Consider the following 22,884-nt stretch of genomic DNA (forward strand, 5'->3'; position numbering starts at 1 on the left):
AAAATTTTAAAAACTATAAAAATAAAACTTCAAAAAATAGAAAAAAAATTTATTATAATTTTTAACTGCAGTAATTTTATTTATCATTTAACTCTATATTTATTTATTTATCATTTAATTCAATCTTATTAATTTCTAAATCTGAATTCCAGTGAATTTAGGTTTTTTTTTTTTTTTTTTTACCAAAATCAAAATCATATCGTAACTGGCAAAATCCAAATCTCCAGGTTCATTTACTGCCTACACCAAAACTCGCAACAATTGCAAAGCAGTTATTAATCAGTCCAAACTAGATTTCAAACAGGCTAAGAGTAGAAAATTTGCTTCTTGTCCAAATGGTAGTTGAGCATCCTGGTCTCTTGCCAAAGCTATTCGCTGCAACTTTTGCCAATCTCTATTCCCACCTCTGGCAAAACCAGATGGTTCTGTTGCCACTTCAGCCAAAGATAAAGCTGACCTGCTAGCATCCTATTTTTCTTCTACCTCATGTACTGATGATCATGGAAAACCACCTCCTACTATTCCCAGTACATTCCATTCAATTCCTCTTCAGGTCTTCTGTTAAAAGGATGTCAGAAGAATTTTGAACAGTCTTGAAAAGTGCCAGGTCCTGATGGTGTTTCTCCACATGTTGTCAAAACCTGGGCTCCTGAGCTTACTCTTGTTCTGTGTCACCTTTTTTTACTTTCTTAATCCACAAGTGTTTTCCTTTCTGCTCGGAAATTTGCTCATATCTAGCCCTAAAAAGGGTGACAAATTGCTCCAATCCAACTATTGTCCCACTACACTTACTTCTATGCTTTCTAAAGTAAGGGAGAAATCTATTAACTACCAGCTCTTAAACTATCTAGAAATCTTCCATCTGATCAGATGATCACCAGCACGAATTCCATCAGTGTTGAGCTACTGGTGATATACTGACTTATGTTATCCACCTATGAACAAAATCAATGTAAAAGTTTGGTGAAATTCAAGCAATTGCTCTTGACATTTCAAAGGCTTTGGTGTTTGACAAAGTTTTTCTAAATAAGCTTCCATCTTATGGTTTGCCAACTGTTTTTTGTAATTGGGTATCCAGTTTCTCTCTGACTGCTCACTGCAGGTGATGGTAGATGGCTCTCTGTGTTCTAACTTTTCTACTAATGCAGGTGTTCCCAAAATTAAGTTCTTTCTCCCACTCTTTTCCTCTTGTATATTAATGACCTTCTTCCAGTGACTGGAAATCCTCTCCGTAGTTTTGCTGATGATAGCACATTACACTCCACCTTCCAGTTTGAGAAACCTTGCACTGCACAAACAGCTTCAACTTTACTTCTTGAATATCCACTATCAATTCATCTTGCTCAAATCTAAAGATGACGTATCCTTAGGAATTTCCCCAAAACAACTGTTCACTCTGTATAAATCACAACTCGACCCTACCATGGAATATTTTTTACCACATCTAGAGCAGTGCCCCAAAACCTCTCTCAGGCTTCTAGATTCCATTGAAAAGAGAACAATTAAGTTAATTAATGACACATCTCTAACAAAGTCTCTCCTCTCTCTGTCTCACAGATGTTCTGTTTCTGGTGCATGCCTTTTCTATAGATACTTCTATGGGCACTGTTCTTCTGAATTGGCTTCTATAATTACCTATTTGTCTTCCAGACCAGTCGAAACATGTGCCACAACCAGTCAACATCTGTTTACAGTCCAACTTCAAACTAATAGAACCAACTTTTCTTCTTCATAATTTAATCCTTCAACTTCCATTTTCTGAAACAACCTCCCTACATACATATTTCCTGAAAATTAAATCTACAGAAATTCATGTCAACAAGCATCTTCTCTCATCTTCAACCCATGCATGGTACTAAGTACTATAGGTCCTAATACTTCTCATGCTTGGGTTTTCACTTAAAAAAAAAAACAAATTAGACAAAAACGGCCAACAGGTGCAATTTCCGATTCTGATTTCAAAGCTAATTTCTTTTGGCATTTATTAAAACTTTGTCTATTATTAATCAGAAACACAATAAGAGAACATACTGGAATATTTTAAAACATTAGTGGTTCTTTGAGCTGTATGTGAAATGACATTGAAAAATGTAGGTTCAGGTACTCCAGAAAGAGTTCGTGATTTAAAGTGGGAACTTCTTAATCATCCTCCCCAATGCCTGTCTTTTAAAAAGTTAATCTCTCTGAAAAATTTAATTTTTCAGAAAGATTAACCTTTTCCAGCAGAAGGCATACAAGTTATGAGTTGGAAGTAGCTACGAATGTTTATCTTCTAGGCATGTTGTTGTTGTTGTTAACTGCGCTAAAATTTCTCTTAGAAAGAACCAGCTGTATTTTTATTTCCTATTACTGAGAAATTCTTCTTGCTCTTTCAACATTTGAGTATGTGTAAGTTTTTGCGTGTGGAGCCTGTTAATGAATAAAAAGGACTGAGACTGGTCCTTTTTATTCATTGTTTAAAAGTGAATCTATTGTTTTTGGTGACTTTATAGGCTGTTGAATTTACTATTGCAGGTTATTTTCTCATTTGTAATCTTTCTTTCTTGACAGGAGATGTAGCCTTTCATATTTCTCTTTTTACACATTTTTATCAGTATTTTTATATAAAAATAACTGAAGTAATAGAGCAAATTTCAAGTAACTTTTGAAATTTCCATTAAAAAAGTAGTTCAGATTACTTATCAGCATAAAAATATTGGAGAATTACTTTAAAATGCAGACTGCTGTAAACAATATTAGAGAAAAGGCCTCAAGCATTGGGGTTAAACATACTAAAACAATATTTCTTCAACCGAAACTAATAAAATAATAATAAAACCAAAAATAAAAGATAATTGAAATAATAATATATAGTTAAAAATTAGACTGTGTTAAAAATAAAACTAAAATAAATTAATTAAAAACATTAAAATAAAAAGTTGAATTAAAAATATAAAATCAAGAAAATGGGGCAAGTAGCTTTTGAGGCGAAAATCCTCTTTATCAACGTATCGAAGCCAATGACAGCAGGTAAAGTATAATACAGAAAGGTAGCCTTGTGCATGCATACAGACACTCAGCTGAGGACCATGCTTGGCAAAGAAAAGACAGAAAGGGGGCAGGAATAATGGAAGAGGACAATCACTCCCAGACTCAGGATCGTTGTTGTGACATACATTAGGCAATTTGTTAGGTCACCACCTCTCATCAAGTTGTAAAATGGCAGCCCCCAATAGGATAGTATGTGGGTTCCAGCATTACGATTGATGGTGTAACCTATCACAGCTTTATGGAGCGCCTATGGTCATGACAGATGGCAAGAATTATTAGCCTGATCTTTTATTTGAACATTGGAATGGGGATTACAGTTGAAATGCTACTCACACCAGTAATGCTCAGAGATGACCAAGCTGCCAAAATCAGCAGGACAAATAGCCTCTCATGTTCCTTAACATGATCATACAACCTGTGTTCAGTTTGACTCGCATAAAACACCCCAAAATTACAATCCACAATCTGGGCAAGTAATCCGATATACAATTTTTTTTTTATACAACTTTACTCCGATATACAACTTTTTTTTTATGAAAACCCCAAACATGAGAGATATTAGAACCTATAGTACTTAGTACCATACATGGGTTGAAGGTTGAGAAGATTAAAGAAGATACTTGTTGACATTGATTAGAATTTCTGTAGATTGTAATTTTCAGGAAATACGTATGAAAGAGGGTTGTTCCAAAAAAACGGAAGTTGAAGGAATAAGTGAGAAAGAAGAAAAGTTGGTTCTATGGGTTTGAAGCTGGACAGTAAAAGGATGCTGACTGGTTGCGGCACACATTTGGACTGGTATGGAAGACAAATAGGGAATTATAGAAGTTAATTCAGGCACTGAATTAACTTCTATAATTCCCTATTATAGAATTAACTTCTATAAATCTGCAGAAAAGGCATGCATCAGAAACAGAACATCTATGAGACAGAGAGTGGACAGGTCATTAATTAACCTAACTGCCTTCTTTTGAATGAAGTCTAGGAGCCTGAGAGATGTTTTGGAGGCACAGCCCCATATGTGGGAAAAATATTCTATGGTAGGGCAGATTTTGAGATTTGTACAGAGTGAGTAGCCATTTGGAAGAAAAGTAATTAGTATTATTAGTATTAGTAATGGCCGCATGGTGCAAGAAAGCCTTATGCTTATGCTTATGGCTTATGCTGCACCTCCCAAAAAAAAAAAAACCTGAATAAAACAATGATAAAAAAAATAATAAATAAAAAAAAAATAATAATTAATAAAATAAAAGGAAATTAAACCTATCATCCTATGCGCTTCCCTCACCCGAAGGTACTATCCAGATGACCTTTGAATTTTCCAAAAACTGTCAGCCTCTACCACCCATGTAGGCAACTTATTCCAGTAATTTATAACTTGCTGGCTAAAATAAAACTTCCTGCAGTCCAATCTAAACATTTTCCCCCATAACTTGAATTTATGTCCCCTAGTTCAAGCATCATTTATAATATTGAAAATTTCATCCTTATTGATTTTACTGATGCCTCTCAGAGCCTTAAACACCTCAATCAAATCTCCTCTAAGGTATCTAGTTTCCAAACTCTACAACCCACATATTTGAAGTCTTTCTTCATAAGGATGCCCTTTTGCCGATCTCACCAGGCGAGTTACCCGTCTGCACCCTTTCAAGAAGCTCGATGTCTTTCTTTGGGTGCAGTCTCCATACTTGAACACAGCATTCCAAGTGTGGTCTAACAAAAGCCTTATATAATGGGATTATCACGTCCCTATCTCTACTTGCAGAAGTTCGATAGATCATCGATAGGACACCATGGGCCTTCCTTGCAACCTGTTTACAATGCTCAGAGAATTTCATGTCTGACCGTATCGTAACACCCAAATCCCTTTCCTCCAGTACTGTGTTTAGTTGAACTCCACTAAGTGAATAAGTTATTTTGGGATTACTGTTTTCCAGGTGTAATACCTTACACTTTGTTGGATTAAAGCATAGCTGCGATTTTTCTGACCATTCCTGAAGTCTATCTAGGTCTCTCTGAAGAAACTCAGCTTGACAGTGATCATTAACTACTCTACCAATTTTAACATCATCTGCAAATTTAGACATCATGTCCTCTATCCCTTCATCGACGTCGTTTATGAAAATTAAAAACAACAGTGATCCTAATACTGATCCTTGGGGAACCCCACTTCTTATATCAACCCATTCTGAGGAATAGCCATTTATCACAACCCTCTGCCTCCTGCCCTGAAGCCATCCTGCTATCCATCTAAGGATTTTCCCAGTGATTCCAACCTGTTCCAGCTTATAAAGCAACTGCTCATGTGGGACTGAGTCAAAAGCTTTGCTGAAATCTATATAAACAGTGTCGAAATTATTCCCTAAATCAGCTCGTGAGTGACCCTTTCAAAATAGCGAACCAGATTTGTTAAACATGATTTTCCCTTTACAAAACCATGCTGAGTATCCTTGACAATTTCAATTCTATCCAAATGATCCTGAATTCCACCCTTGATAATTGCCTCCATAATTTTCCCTACCACTGAAGTCAGACTGATAGGTTGATAATTTCTCACTTCACTCTTAGAGCCACCCTTATGTATGGGAGATACGTTGGCACTTTTCCAATCCAATGGAATCTCCCCAGAGTCTAGTGATGCTCGCATAATTAGCCTCAATGGTTCAATGCACTCACTTGCCGCCTCTCTTAAGATCATAGGGTATATTCCATCAACTCCAGGAGCCTTACTGGCCTGTAGGCTCGAAAGTTTTTTCATTAAATAATCTTGCAAAATTTCAATATCATTAATTACATATTTTTCAACTTCGCTCCCACAATTTCCCATTGCCACAAAAGGTTTTTCATTTGTAAATATCAATGTAAAATAACTGTTGAGTTCATCTGCAACGGCTGGTGTATTTAATACTATCCCCTTTCCCTTACGTAAAGGTCCAATCTGGTTTGTCCTGCTCTTCTTGGCATTTATATATGTGAAGAATCCCTTAACAGATCATCTTGTAGCTGCTATAGGCTTCAGTACTTTTTATTGCTGTGTAACCTTTCCATGCCATCTTTTTCTGCTGAAGTAATGTGGCAACTTCACTATTCATCCAACTTGGAACCCTCCTCGTGGAGTATTTTTTTAATGGTAAATACGCATTCAAGGCATCTGTGATTAATGTTTTAAAAGCATACCACAGTTCAATTGTATTCATTCTCTGTGCGATATCTACCTAGTTAATAGAGACCATGTAGTACCTTAATGTCAAGAGTGAAAGGGAAAACCCGGTTTTTTAGATGCAGAGGAAGCAATATTTGTGATGTGCTAATGTTGTTTGTTTGTTATTTGGTTTTTAGGAGCATTAGCAACTAAGGCCATATTGCTCCGTGAATATGCAGTGGTCATTTCCTGACCTTTCTGCATCCTCCGTATTTGGTGGTGATGGGCTCGAACCCCGGTCTAATCAAGAAGCGTGTGCTACGCAGTGCTGCTCCTTCCCACCTGGCTACGGAAGCGCATGTGATGTGTTAATGCCAAGAGAGATTAGAAGTCAGGGTAATTCCTAAGAGATATATTGTTATCTTTTCTAGAAATCTGAGTGCCATCGAAGATAGTATAGGCATATAAGAATCCTTTATGCAAGATATAAGAGAGGACTGAGTTTTAGAAATTGAAATCACCTACTGAAGATCATCATTTAATGAATCAGTAGTGAATATTCGAGAATTTGAAGCCATTTGTGCTGGGCAACGTTTCTTCAACTGGAAGGTGGAATGCAATGTACTATCATCAGTAAAACTATGGATAGGATTCCTGGTCGATAGAAGAAGATCATTAATATACAAGAGGAAAAGTGTAGGATAAAGAACTGAACCTTGGGGAACACCAGCAATAGTGGAGAAGTTAGAACACAGAGAGCCATCTATCATCACCTGCAGTGAGTGGTCAGAGATAAAACTGAATACCCAGTTACAAAACGCAGTTGGTAAACCATAAGATGGAAGCTTATTTTGAAGACCTTTATGCCAAACATGATCAAAAGCCTTTGAAATGTCAAGAGAAACTGCTTGAGTTTTACAAAACTTTTCTATTGAATATATCCATAAATGGGTAACATAAGCCAGAATATCAGTGGATCGACATTGACGAAATGTATTTTGGCAATTGCTGATCAGATGGAAGGTTTCTAGCTAGTTTAAGGATTGGTGGTTAATTGATTTCTCCATTATTTTAGAAACAGTAGAAGAAAGTTCAATGGGACGATAATTGGATGAGAGGGATTTTTCACCCTTTTTAGGAACTGGCTGGATATGAGCAAATTTCCAAGCAGAAGGCAAAACACCTTTGGAATAAGAAAGTGAAAAAAGATGACACAGAACAGGAATAAGTTTGGGAGCATAGGTTTTGAGAACAAGTGGAGAAATACTATCAGGCCCTGCAGCTTTCTTAGAATTAAGACTCTTCAAAATCCTTCTGACATCCTTTTGACAGAAGACTTTGAATGGATTGTACTGGGAATGGTAGGAGGTGGTTTACCAAGATCATCATCAATACACGAGTTGAAAGAAAAGTAGGATGGATGCCAACAGGTCAGCTTTATCTTTGGCTGAAGTGGCAATAGGACCATCTGGTCTTGAAAGAGGTGGGAATAGAGATGGGTAACAGCTGCAGCCAATAGCTTTGAGCTTTGGCAAGAGACCAGAATGCTCAACTACCATTTGGTCAAGAAGCAAGTTTTCTACTCTTAGCCTGTTGGAAATCTAGTTTGGACTGATTAATAACTGCTTTACAATTGTTGTAGGCAAAAAATGAACCTGAAGATTTGGATATAAGCCTATTGCAATATGCAACATTCTCATCTTGAACAGCCTTAGCACATTTATTGGAAAACCAAGGTTTAGATAAAGGATTTCATCCCTACAAGAATAATTTCACTGATATGATCTGACCAAACATTGATATCAGAAGATTTAAGACTATAATCAGACTGAGGAAAATAAAACTCGGCAATCATCCCATTTTGCATTCTTGTAATGTCGAATGACAGAAGGTTGAGCATGGCCACGAGAGAAAGTCTCCATCGGCGAAGAGACCATCACAAAGCTGTGATTCATGGTGGCTAGAGAACCACTCACCTCAACCGTGTACTTAACACAGGTTGTTTGTGATAAAAAAATCAAGTGTGTTGCTTGCATGGTTAGGATTGTCAGGCAATCTAGTAGTAAATGAACAATCTGTGTGAGGTCATTGGTAACTGCAAAAGCCTCAGCATCTCAACCAGCTGGGTCCGTGTGACTAGAAAACTGAAGCCAGTTGGAGTTGTGAACATTAAAATCACCAAGGAAAATTACTTTACCATTAGGAAAGTTGGACTGAAGAAAGTCAAGTTTCAAAGAGAGGAAGTCAAAGAGTTCCAAGTGATCAGTGGAGTTGGGAGAATGATAGAGGCAACAGATGAATTTGAAAGAATGTGGTAAAGAGATTTTAAGCCAGAGAAGATCAAAAAGAGGAGATTCCAAATTACTAAGTCTACCACCTAGTGTTTGCCTGGTAACACAGAGTGGAAGCATTCCTCTGTGTGGTGCGGGGTGCCACACCTTGAACCCTCTTTATGTTGGTTTGCACCTGGGTGATCACCTCCAGTATGCTATATTTCAAGACTTTCACATAGGGGTTATATCCAGGATTGCTAACAGTACCACCATCGTGAAGGTGCAAGCAGAGAATTTGGGTGTCACAGACTGATCGGAGTTTGCTGAAATTAGGTTCACTTGACTTGAGTGTCACCTGAATCTCAATTCCATCAGTGCTTTAGACTCCCAGGTAGCAAGCCCAGCTTGGCATAACTGTGAGAATGTCTGACAGCCTCAAGGGATATTATACTGCATTTGCAGTATGCAATTAAACTGTCTGTTCCACTTTTGTATACTGCGAATGTTGTATATCCTATATACATTTGCAGTTGTATATACTTGCCCTGATTATATCAGTGTGTTATGTCAGTGAAACCAAATGTAGATTGAGTGATCATATTAATGAACATGAGGGGTATTCACCATGCTGATTTTGACAGCTTGGCCATCTCCAAGCATTACTGGTGTGAGTAGCATTTCAACTATAATCCCCATTCCAGCATTGTAATAATAGATCAGGCTAATAATTCTTAGCATCTCTCGTGGTTAGAAGCCCTACATATAGCTGTGGTGGGTTTCACCATCAATTGTAATGCTGGAATCTGTATACATCCTATTATGGAAGCCACCATTTTACAATGTGATGAGAGATGATCTAGAAACTTGCCTTTTTTCTTTTCTTCACTAAGCATGGTTTTCAGCTGGGTATCTGTACAAATTCACAAGGCTACTTTTCTGTATTATTGTTGATCTGCTATCATAAGCCCCAATAAGTTGACAAAGAGGCTCTTCACCTTGATAGCTACTTGTCCATATTAATTTTTAATTATATATTTTTGTTTCAATAAACTTTTGGTTTTTATTTTATTTTTTTTTATTTTATTAGTTGGCAGTTGAGGCAATATTGTTTTAGTGGGTGTAATTTATGAAAACCTTGAAGGCTGAATTTTTCTGATATAATAAAGAAAGTATGAAAGGCCCACTTTGGGTAGCTAATTCTGGATTCTGGAACAAAAGGAGCTATTCCAACTTTGATGTTTATGGCATGGACAGGCTTTTTTTGTTATACCACACCCCTCAAAATCTAGCAACCACAGGTCTCTCATCAAAAATTCAGTAAAAAAAGCTTCAAAAAAATTGCAGCTCTTTTTACTATATTTTGTTGGGCATAATGAGATTGGTCCAATAATCAAATAAATATCCAGTTCAGTCAACAGTAATCCTGTGGATGGAAAAGTTTGTTAATGTGAAAGAACAATGATGGCTGATAAGGCTTGTGCAGGGTAACAGAAAAGCTACAGTCAGTCAAATAACAACAATACAAAAGTGGTAACCAACGAGGGATGTCAGAAGATATAACTCAATGAAAATTCTCATGTATAGGGGTTCAGTTGTCAGCTAGGTACCAAAACTGACAACTGAACCTGGTTCCACTCCTGTCAGCAAAAAACAAGATATGGTTACGGTGTGCTCAGGAACACCAATGCTGTACAGTAGAGGATTGTAAAACATTTTCCTAGTCTAATGAATCCTGGTTCTTGCAGTTTCATACTGATGGGGAGGAGAGACCAGAATATAAGGAAAATAGAATGAGCCCATGACTCGATTGTGCCAGGTGCCAACAATGCAGGCTTGCGGTAACATTGTGGGAAGCATTTACTTAATGCACACTAATATCAGTGGAGCAAAATTTGTGCTGACCAGACACATTTCTTCATGACCGCAGTGTATCCATTTGTGAATGGGTTATTTCCAAAGGATAACACACCATGTCACAGCATTCCAGGAATATGTGAAATCAGCCTACTACGGTGGACTCTCCAGCTACTAGATCTTAATTCAACTGAGCACTTGTGGAATGATCTCTTCAAAATAAAGATCCACCACCTTGCTAATGCTAAAGTACTGCATATGGGTAGCAGTAACCCATGAGAAATGCGCCAACTTAATAGTGTTACACTTAGGGTAGTCAAGAATGAAAGAGACCTTGGGGCATTTGTGCAGTCATATATGAAGTTTTCTGAGCAGTGCAGACAGGCTGCCAGAGTAGGTCATGGGGTGTTGTCAATGATATACAGGAATTTTGTGAGCAGGGATAAGGAGGTGATTATCCCCTTGTATAAGGCAATAGTCAGGCCACACCTTGAGTTCTGCATACAGAGAATGGCAACAAGACCGGTGAAGGGAACAAAATGGTGCTGTTATGAAGAAAGGCTCAAGTTCCGCAAATTGCAACTTCTGGAAACTAGGCACCTGCAAGACGATCTGATTGAGGTATGAAAGCCTTGAATGGATTGAGCAGGCTTAATGCTGATGGGATTCTTCCTCTTGCTCAAATTACAAACCTGAGGGGGCATAGATTCAAACTGAAGAAAGACAGTTGTAGAATAGATGTGCAGAAGTTTGCCTTTAGCCAGCGGGCAGTTGATTGCAGGATCAAATTTCTATCTGTTGTTGTGGAAGTTGATAGCTTAAATAAATTCAAGGCAGAACTAGACAAACATTTAGAATGAATGGATCAGTGAAATGGGAAGGTGTTTTTTTTTTTTTTTTGGCTGATGCTGTATAAGCTTGCTTTCTTGCATCATGTGCTGCTACAAATGCTAAAATGCTAATCCAATTTGCAAAAACTATGGGAAGCAACTGAATCAATGAGGACCAGCATCCAATGGAATGATCTCTTTGGAGTAAAGATCCACCACCACCACCATGCAATTTGCAAAAATGGTGGGAAGCAACTGAGTAAACACAGACCAACATCTCTGTAACATGCTTTTGACATCTCATTAAGTTTATGCCACAACAAATCTAAATTCTTTTGAGAGCAAAGGGGTGAGATACTTGCTACTAGGTTAGTGTAATAAAGATACCACTCATAGCAGTGCAGACAGTCTGCCAGGACAGCTCATGAGGTTTTGTCAGTGGTATACAGGAATTTTTCCAGCAGGGATAAAGAGGGGGGATTATCCAATTGTATAAGGCAACACCTTGAGTACTGCATACAGGTCTGGAAGCCTCTTTTTATAAAAGATGGAGACTCTGGAACTGGTACAGAGAAAAGCAACAAGATTGGTGAGAGAAATAAAAGGGTGCTCTAACCAGGAAAGTCTTCAGTTTTGCAAACTGCAGCATTCTGGAGACTAGCCACCTGCAAGGAGAACTGATTGAGGTGTTTAAGCCTTGAATGGATTGAGTAAGCTCATTGCTGCTCGAATCCTTCCTCTTGCTCAAACTACACATATGAAGGGGAATAATTTCAAATTGAGGAGGATGATTGCAGGTTAGAACAAACCAGTTGGATACCACCTGTATAACACCAATTGGAATCTGGTGTTATACAGGTGGATAGTTTGAATAAATTCAAGAACTAGATAAACTGTTAAGAGGGGATGGATGGGTGAAATGAGAAGTGTTGGGTGTTTTTTGGCTGATGCTGTATAAGCTTGCTTTCTTGCATTATTTGAAATAAAAAAATATATATATATATATTGTACAGCACCATATAAGTAAAATTAATATCTTGCAGTTTTTCCTTCCAAACATGTACTTTACTATATTTTGCAAGGGTGAAAAGTGAAAAATTTTACACAGAGGTAGTACTGTCTTTGACAATACAACCTTTTCCACAACAGATAAACCTGTATACGAGGGGGTATCAAAAGGTTCGTACAGTGACCTAGAGAAAACATCAATAGGAAGATGCCATTTTTAATATAAGTTGTCTACATATTCAATAACTAACATATGAAATTTCATTCCTATTTATCATTTATCTGTATATATTTTATGACTATTCTTAATAACTTTCTTCATATTTTAGTTTATTAAAAATAAAGTTTTATTTCATACTTTTAAGTTTCGTCGGTAGTGATAAAATTTGTTTCAGTATATTTGTTTATGTTACCAGGAAAAAATAAATGCCTGCAACTTGAATACAATTAGAGAGAGTGATTTAATGAAATATCATTTTAAAAGAATATTTGATTATAATAATTAGTATAAATCAAAAGCTTATTGATATAATTAGTAACCAATTATATTTCTTACCTTTTGGTTTCCAAAGATAGAAAGCCTTTTCAGGATACAGATCAGGTTTAAAAGTAATCAATTTTGACTGAGGTGTCAAGCTTGCATTTTTCATTAAGTAATAGGATACAACAACAATAACAACAGGAAAAATCACAATTGGAAAAATGTGCATTGGTATTCGATAGAAGAGTAAAAGCCGAAGCTTCATGAAGGCAAAAAACCTTTTCCACCATCTAGACTTGTATTCATATTCCTCTGCATTTATCAACCGATTATCAAGAATATTAACTTCACAATGGTTTTCATTCACTTCATGAGATTCATTATTGTCCACTTGCTTGTTTTCTACTATCTCCATTCTTTCTTTTTCTTCTAGTTTCAAAAATACTTCTTCTAATGTTGTCATAGATACACCATAACTTTTCATGCCAGAAGAGTCTCTTTTTATTTCATCCTCAATAGATTCAAATAGAAAATAGAATTTACTGGTCTCTTCTAAAGGTAACACAAATGATATTTCATTAGATATAACTCTTGAACAAGATGCTTTCGGAATGTGAGTATGAACCAATCTTTTGACTGTTTCTTGAGCAGCTAATTCATCTGTTACAACCCTAATCAATAAAATAAATTAAGACATTAAGATTAATCATTCTTTATACTAATTTCTAATCAACTCTCTCCCCACTTCCCTTCCCTTCTGAAAAAAGTTAATTTTTATGAAAGAGCATTTTGGCTCATTACTTTGAGTTTACCTTGAAGCAGATTTGTGTGCAGAATTGTAGCTGCATGGTATTTAAATCAGATGCAGCAGCAAATGATTGTCAGAAAGCAAGCTTATACAGCATCAGCCTTAAAAAAAAAATAAATAAATAAAATATATATATATATATATATATATATATATACTTATATTTAAATAATGTTTGAAATAATTGAAAAATGAATCTTGCATTAAAAGAGGGGTAAAGCATACATCAGAGGCAGCAAAGAGCATATTCCTCTATATGACGCTTGAGATATAAACTTAAGTGAGAATAATGATTAAAATAAAATAAATAAAAATGCCAGCAGCATGGCAAGACAGAAGAGCGAAAATTGTGAAAATATACATAACGATCAAATCAACAGGGAGGGAAGAGAATAAAATTATTGCAGCAGAAACTCTCAAAGATAATTTAGAAAGCCTAAATACAAAGATAATAAAATATAATCAATTAAATTTTGAATAGCCAATTAAATAAAATTTAACGGCGCCCCCTCTGATGGGCATCCGGTCCAAATTTATGTGAAATATCACGGGCAAAGATATGAACAACTACAATAAAATAAAATAAAACAAAAACAGAAATAGACTGACCATTATGCCCCATCTCAACAGAGGACCACAAGGTCAATAATGGTCAGGGAATCGCTGCATTTCGATCTATGGATGATCGAAATGCATAGATCGAAACATGATCTATGGATGGCAGCACAGGCGCAGCATTAGCAAATCCATAGATCATGTTTTGCCTATATAATCTGGTTAAGATTACTTTTGTCAGTGGTGTGGCTTTGCATTTGAGTGCTTGTATCTGTCCTATTTTTAATTTTTGCTGCATCAGGACCACCACTATTCAAGTCCTCTGTATTGGCGGTTCGATCCAGGGATCGGATAGTGGTTACTGATCTCTCGATTGATTCGCCTTTGCGGCGATTTGTCTAGTGATCGAAATGCAGCGATTCCCTGACCATTATTGGCCTTGTGGTCCTCTGTTGAGATGGGGCATAATGGTCAGTCTATTTCTGTTTTTGTTTTATTTTATTTTATTGTAGTTGTTCACATCTTTACCCGTGATATTTCACATAAATTTGGACCTGATGCCTGTCAGAGGGGTCGCCGTTAAATTTTATTTAATTGGCTATTCAAAATTTAATTGATTATATTTTATTATCTTTGTATTTAGGCTTTCTAAATTATCTTTGAGAGTTTCTGCTGCAATAATTTTATTCTCTTCCCTCCCTGTTGATTTGATCGTTATGTATATTTTCACAATTTTCGCTCTACTGTCTTGCCATGCTGCTGGCATTTTTATTTATTTTATCTTTATTTTATATATATCTTTATATATATATATTCCCATTTCACCTATCCATTTCCTCAAATAGTTTATCTAGTTGTTCCTTGAATTTATTCAAGCTATCAACTTCCATGACAACAGATCAAAATTTGTTTTAGCAATCAAAATCATTTGTTAAAAAATTCAGAAACATTTGCCTTATCACCAATGAGATTTTCAAGAGTTACTGGTTTACGAAGATTAACTAGTGATAGCAAGGCTTAAATTCTGTCTTGTTTATAGTAGGGGCAGTCAATGAGAATATGTTTCACAGTCAGATTTATATAACAATGTGGACACTGTAAGCAAATGTAGGTGGGTCAGATGGGTGTGACCTATTCTTGTTCTTGAAAGGACTACCTCTCGTCTTGATGTACGGACACTGGAGCACGAAATATTTGGATCCTATTTAAACTGAAAGAGTTTATTATTAGTCTCAGAGTGCCAGAGGGCTGTCCATTCTGATAGGCATGCATCATTAATGATCACTGTATAGTCTGATGCTGGAACACAGATATTGGTTAAATCTAGGGTGGATGGATTTTTTGCAGCTTGATTGGCCAGTTCATTGCCCAAAATACCAGAATGGGCCGGAATCCAACAGAAAGTGACCCACTGCTGGTGTTCTTCAATTTTCAGTAATAAACTTCTGATTTCATTTAGAACTGGGTGAACTTTATTTGAGGAATTGCATAATGCTATGATTGAGCTGAGGGAATCAGCATAAATAACAGATTTTAAAGAACAGTCAGAACAGAGATTTTCTAAAGCTAGTTTAATTGCATATAATTCAGCTGAGAAGACACTGAATTCAGATGGGAGGGATGCTGAAATAATGGTATTCGAAAACACTGCAGCTGCTCCAACGTTTGAATTAGATTTAGACCAATCTGTATAAATTGGTCTAAATCTAATTCAAAATCAACATATCGTTGTGCGAACTGCGTGCAGTTGTTTGACAGTGGATGATGGTAAAACATTCTTTCCCCATTGGCAGAGTTTAGTGTCACAGGGCTGTATAGGAGGAGGATCCCATGGTGGTTGGGTACAAGTTTCTATCTGTTGTACGGAATGGATGAAAACATTCCAAATCTGCATCAGTTCAAGAAGGCGAAGACCAGCTGGCTTTACTATTCTAGGTTTATTTCTGTAGAGGTTTTCTAACGGTGGATTGAATAAGCATGACTGAATGGGATGTGATGCACAACTTTGTACCTTAACAGCATACTTCAATAACAATGCTTTCCTACGTAAACTTAGTGAGTGCTCGTGAGCATCAATGTAGAGACTGTGTGCTGGCGATGTTCTGAATGCACCAAGTGCAATTCTCAAAGCTCTGTGTTGAACTGGATCAAGACAGTGCAATGCACTTGCTCTGGCAGAATCATAAATGGCAGCTCCATAATCCAGACGTGATCTGATTAATGCCCTGTACAACTGAAACAGGGAGGTACGATCTGCACCCCATATTTGGGCTGATATAGCTCTGAGTATGTTCAACTTTTTTAGACAGGAAGTACGTATATTTTTAATACGATCTAAAAAGTTTAATTTGTTGTCTAGGATTAATCCCAGAAATCGGATGTTATTAGTGACTATATTAGGGGTGGATATATTAGAGATTTGAAGTTCAGGATCCGGATGAAACTTGCGTTATCTTCAAAAATGGATAGCAACTGTTTACTGCTGCGAGAGTCGATAGCCGCTGAGGCTGATCCATCGATGCATTTTATTAAATGATATTTGAAGCTGTCTTTCAATAGACCTCATGTTTTGGGAATGGCAGGAGATAGAAAGGTCGTCTGAATAAAGGAAAGTCTCTACTGTATCTGGAAGTTGTTTAGTGATGGAATCTATTCTACGAGTGAAAACAGTGGCACTCAGTACTAATCTCTGCGGAACACCTTCTTGAATAAATGTTGCAGAAAGGGCATGCTGGTATTGAACTTGAAATGATCTAGTATGTAGAAAATTCTTCACAAATATAGGAAGGTTGCACTGTAGACCAAGAGAGTAAAGATCTCTAAGTATGCCATGCCACCAGGTGGTGTCAAAAGCCTTCTCTTTATCTAGTGAAACCATTACTAGATGTTCATGTTTAACAAAGGCATTACGAATGGCAAATTCAGACTTAACCATAAGATCCAAGCATGACCTGTTTTGACAAAAGTCATATTGATTATGGCTCATTAGCTGTTCTGACTCTAGATCCAGACAAGTCTACAGTGGACAATTTTTTCAAGGATTTTGCTGAGACAGCTTGAGAGAGATATTGGCCTATAGCTATGGGGGTTGGTTGGATCTTTTCCAGGTTTTAGGAATGCCAAAACAGTAGAATGATGCCCAGAAGCTAGATAAACATTTTCTAAAAAAATACGGTTGTAAAAGACCATGAGAAAAAAAGACCAGGCACAGAGCTTTGCCATCAAGATGTTGTACCATGACATAATAGATCCCATCTGGTCTGGCAGCACCATTGCAGGTTGTTCTAATAGCATGAAAGAGTTCAGAACATTGCAGAAGTTTGTTATATGGTAGAAGATGGGCAGTTTGAAAATTAATAGAATGCTGTTCTGTTGTGTTTTTAATTTGCTGAAAAGATGTAGTATAAGCTGATGCTGCTGAGATTTCAGCAAACGTATTGCCCAAAGCATTAGCTATATCCAAAGGATTAGATAACTCTTGCCCATTCCAGGAGAGGATTGGTGAAGGTGTGGTTGGAAACTTACCAGAAAGCTGTCTAATTTTTTTCCAAATTATTTTGCTGTCAGTGTTTCTGTTAATGCTGGATGCAAAACGGGTCCAGGATTCCTTCTTGGCTTGCCTTTGTATGAAACGTGATTTTGTCTTTGACTTCTTATAATTAATCAGATTGGCTGTGGTTGAGTATTGCCGAAAAAAATTCCAGGCTTTATTTTTTGCTTTTGTGCATTCCTCATTCCACTAATAATTATAATGCTTTCGGCCAGGGAGGGGGGGGGGTTTGATAAAGGTATTGTATCTTTGGCCACATTTAGAAGATGAGACGTGATGTAATCTGTCACATCATCAATAAGTTGGAGATGGATTTTTTCCTCATCGAGAGAGATTGATGACTGAAAATTTGCCCAGTTTGCTCAGGCAAATCTCCATTTCCTGCAGGGTTTAGCTAGAGGAGCTTGTGCTATCAATACTTTGCATACGATTGGGAAGTGATCACTGTCCATAGGATCATTAATCACATACCACTCTATGGTTAGGACCAGTACTGGAGAACAAATGGAGAGATCTATTGTTGAGGTATGTCCAATTGGGAGCTGAATGTGAGTGTGTGCACCAGTATTGAGTATGGCGAGGCAATAAGCTTTTTAATAAGTCATTCCCATCTATCTAATTTAGGAACGTCCCATAAGGGGTGGTGTCCGTTAAAGTCCCCTAATATACAGAGAAGTAGAGTTATCTGTATGAAGAGGTCTTCAAGATCTTTTAAACAGTAAGTATGGTTTGACTGTAAGTAGATTGAGACTAATGTTATTGAAGTGTGGAGAGTTATACGAACAGCAACAGCTTCTTTTTCAGTTTAAAGTGGGATATGTTTAGTTGTGACCTTTGAATTTATCAGGATTGCTACACCACCACGGGCAGCATTTGCTGTATTACGATCTCTTCAATAAAGGCAATAGTTTTTTATCGAAGGAGAAATTTGCAAGGTTAGGTAAGTTTCCTGAAGACAAAGGGCAACTGGAGAATATCGGTTAATTAGATCATGAATATTATCTGTGTTGCATTGAAAGCCTCTGCAGTTCCACTGTAAAGTACAGGGCATTATTCGTGATAAATTGATGGAGATGTATCTGACTGCTTTTTGAAGGTGACTGGCTTATGGCGTTCCAATTTTTGTTTGTCTTTTTTTAGGAAAACTGGCCAACCAGTGTCCATTTCTTCTTCTTCAGCATGGATTTCTAAAATTGGATCTTCCTGTATAGATGTGCCATCTGTGTCCATGGTTATGGCCTGAATATTTTTCATTATATTTGAGTTCATAATATGGGGTGTGGTAGCATTCATTGGAGGATGAGATGCCACTGGTATTGTCAGAGGAGTATTATTTGCTTTGTCTGAGAGTTTGGGTTGTTGTTTATGTACATTTGGTTGTTCCTCAGAGAGGACAGTTCTAGCCCAATCAGAAATTGATTTATTGGTAGTAACTGTGACATCAGTTTGAGTAGAGACTGTTTGTTTGGTATTTTTTTACCTGCATTAGCATAGGAAATATTTTTGTTCCTAGTGCAACTAGTTTTCTTGCTTCTTAGTAACTGACTTTGTTCTCAACCTTGTATTTTACTATTTTTTTCTCAGTTTTCCATTTTTCACAAGTTCTGGAATTGCAGGGTGGTCACCTTTGCAATTTGGACAGGTCATTTTTGTAGCTGTACAGTCATTTTGTATGTGGCGTGAGGACCCACAGTTGGGGCAGACAGGGTCTCCTCTGCATACAATTTGAGAGTGCTCATACTTTTGGCATTTATAACATCTCAAAGGGTTAGGAATATATGGGCGAATGCGGCATAGTAAATAACCTGCTTTTACAGAGGCAAGTAAGTTAGGGGTACTGAAGGTGAGAATAATGTTTCTGGTAGGTGTAAGTTGATTGTCTTTTTTAGTCATCATATGTTTTGCTTCAATTACATTTTGTCCTTGCAGCTCTTGGGTTATTTCTTCCTCAGTGACATTTAATAGGTCCCAACTGGATATGACACCCTTAGATGAATTTAGGGTTGCATGAGGAGATATTTTTACTGGAATTCCAGTAAAGTTTATAATCTGTAAAAGGTTCTCTGAATGTCTGTGGTTCGTAGTTTCCACTAATAGGTCTCCTGATTGCAGCCTCTTTACAGTCTTAGGCGATCCTGCAATACCTTCCAGATGTTTCTGAATCACAAAGGGACACAGTTTGCTCATAGGCTGACTAGTGAGGGAGTAGAAAATTAGAACTCATGGGCAGGGTTGCTCCATCCAATCAGTCTTCTGTCTCTTTGTATTATTATTTCCTAAGTCATGGTCAATGAAAGTTTCTGCCTTGAGCTCGAAGGCTCTACTGATGGATAAGTATTTTTATGCTCCTTTTGGCCCTGGGGGTTTGTCTTTACCACCCAGGTTACCGGCCATGCCACAGGAAGGCAGGAGCAGTGCCACGAAGTGACCAAGAGGCTATTAGTTGTATTAGTGATAAAGGAAAAAGAAACAGAAAGGTGTCTTTCCTTTCTGGGCCTTTGCCCACTTCTTGTAGAATGAAAGAGCTAGTGAAATATAAAATGAGGAAAACGGTATTCAGAAATAAACAGAATATATAATGGCAAAATCTCTTTAGATAGTTTGCTTTGAAAAACTCACTGAGATTGCTTGGCCATGGAACGGTTGGCACCCGGGGCATCCAGACATTGCAATTTGCAAAACTGCAGCCTTTCTTGGTAAGGTCACCCCTTTGTTCCCATCAGCAATCTCATTGACCTTCTCTGTACTCATCCTAGCAGCTCTACATCCTTCATAAATTGAGGCCTGTATGCAGTACTCAAGATGTGGCCTGTATATCATTCACAAAACCCTATGTGCTGTCCTAGCAGCCTGTCTGAACTGTCCAGAGAATTCATATCTAACTGCATAATTATCCCAGGTCTTTTTCATTTTCTACTATCCTGAGTGAAGTACCACAAAGTTGGTAAGTTACTCTGAGGTTACTGCTAACCATATACAGTACCTTGAATTTTTCAATGTTAAACTACAATTGCTATTTCTCAGCACATCTGTTTAACTTTTCTAGATTCTGTTGCAGTAGGGGAATGTCCTTACTGTCATTAAACACCCTGCCACCCTTTGTATTATCTATCTGCAAACTTGGACATTATGCTTGATATATTATTTGTTATTTTGGTTTTTAGGAGCATTAGCAACTAAGGCCATATTGCTCCGGGAATATGCGGTGGTCATTCCCTGACCTTTCCGCATCCTCCGTATTTGGTGGTGATGGGCTCGAACCCCAATCTAATCAAGAAGCGTGTGCTACGCACTGCTGCTCCTTCCCACCTGGCTATGGAGGCGCCCTATGCTTGATATACCTTCATCAATATCACTGATAAATATAGAAAACAACAATGGGCCCAGCAACAAACCGTAGGTGACTCCAGTAATAACATTAGTCTATGAACAACAGTGTCCAATGATTAACACTCCTATCTTCTCCCACTCAAACATCCCTTTATCCATAGGAGCAACTTGCCATTAATGCCACAGTGCCCCAATTTGTACAACAATCTGTTATGTGCACCAGCATCAAAATAAATCCAAGTATATGATATCAAAATTATGAAATCCAAGTAAAGGGTTGATATCATATAGTTTACTGAAATCCAAGAATATGATATCAGAATGATTTTTTGCATCCAGTTCCTTTCTAACCAGATCGTAGTAGGCAATCATTTTTCTGTCACAGCATTTTTCCCTTAACAAACCCATGGGTTTGTTAAGGGGAAAATGCTGTGACAGAAAAATGATTGCAGCCTTATCTAGATGATCCTACATTACTCCTATAATGAATGACTCCATTATTTTCCCTGCAACAGAAACAGGTCTGTAATTACTCATGTCATCCTTTGATCCGTTTGTCAATTGGGGATACATTTGCACATTACTAGTCTGCAGGGTACCTCCCCCAAATTCAAGGATGCTCTAATATTTATGGCTAGGGTTTCCTTCTGGCAAGGACTCAGCAATCCTGGACTACATTTTGATCAATGCCAGATTTCGCTCATCACTCATGGACGTTCGTGCCATGAGGGGACCTGATTGCGGATCTGATCACTACCTCATCCGGGCTAAGGTGCAGCTCAAATTATGGCATGCAAAAAGATCATCTCGGTCTCCCGGTGTGGACAGCGAACCGTCATTGTTTTCATTGACTTTAAGTCTGCTTTCGACTGTGTCCACCGGCCTGCCTTATGGAAACTACTAGAGGTTGAACATGTACCTCGAAAAGTCATCACACTCCTCCAAACTGCATACAACGGTTTAACCAGCCAGGTGCGCATCCAGAACGATTTATCTGAGGAATTTACCATCCAAACTGGAGTCCGCCAAGGGGATGTAGCCTCCCCATTGCTTTTCAACATCGTGGTCGATGCCATTATGAGGCAAGCATTCAGAAACAGACAGGACATACAATATGACAAGGATCACTATGTGACTGACCTGATGTTTGCTGATGATAGTGCTATCCTTGCCGGTAACGACGCTGAAGCCACGGACATCCTCTACGACATTGCCCGCATTGCCCGGCCATACGGTTTGAAGATCAATGCTGGTAAGACAAAGGCCCTGACAACAGATGGGTCGCAAGCCACCATCTATCTCGAAGGCGTCCAGATCGAGCAAGTGCAGGACTTTAAATACCTTGGGTCGCTGGTCCAGGAGAAGAAAGTTGCATCCACCATGGAAATCCACAGCAGAATTGGACAGGCGGCCACTGCGTTCGCCTCGCTCAAATGGTGTCTATGGAAGAGGACCAACATTTCCACAAAGACTAAAATCCGACTCTTCCGGACTTTGATCCTGCCCATTCTTCTTTACGGATCAGAAACATGGATTTGTCTCAAGTTAGATTTGAACAAACTTGAGGTATTCCAAATGCGATGCCTGCGGCAGATCTTGGGCATCTCTCTTCGCGACCGCATCACTAATGATACCATCCGCGCCAGATGCCAACAGCAACCAACCATTGCCGACCAAATCCAGAAGCGAAGGCTCAGATGGTTTGGCCACGTATGTAGAATGGGCACGAACAGAATACCATCCATACTCCTTTGGAGACAACGACCCACCCAATGGAGCATCCAACGGACCGCGCCTAGGAAAACGTGGGCCAAGCAAGTGGAAGATGACTTGAAGAGCCGACGTCTCGACCTTAACCAGGCCAGGACTGAAGCCATGGATCGTAAGGTATGGAAGAACATCACAGAGCAAGTCCGAAACCCTGCGGCACCTACAGCAGCATAGTGGTTGCGTGGCCAACCGCCTCCCCCAGCTGCCAGCTAAGGACCAAAGAAGAAGAAGAAGAAGAAGAAGAAGGGTTTCC

At 38.0% G+C, this 22,884-nt stretch overlaps 1 protein-coding gene across 1 annotated transcript in view; it reads right to left on the minus strand.

The window, feature by feature from the left end:
- The window catches only part of LOC150091547 (cholesterol transporter ABCA5-like), a 389,022-nt gene that overhangs the window by 202,186 nt on the left and 163,952 nt on the right, over positions 1–22,884 (minus strand). Inside the window, exon 15 of the mRNA XM_090376152.1 lies at positions 12,694–13,289. Coding sequence (XP_090232278.1) covers positions 12,694–13,289 — 596 coding nt within the window. The remainder of the gene's footprint in view (positions 1–12,693; positions 13,290–22,884) is intronic.

This window comes from Mastigoproctus giganteus, chromosome 1 (genome assembly GCF_048544385.1).
Source record: "Mastigoproctus giganteus isolate SK-2022 chromosome 1, ASM4854438v1, whole genome shotgun sequence".
NCBI classification, from domain to species: domain Eukaryota; kingdom Metazoa; phylum Arthropoda; class Arachnida; order Uropygi; family Thelyphonidae; genus Mastigoproctus; species Mastigoproctus giganteus.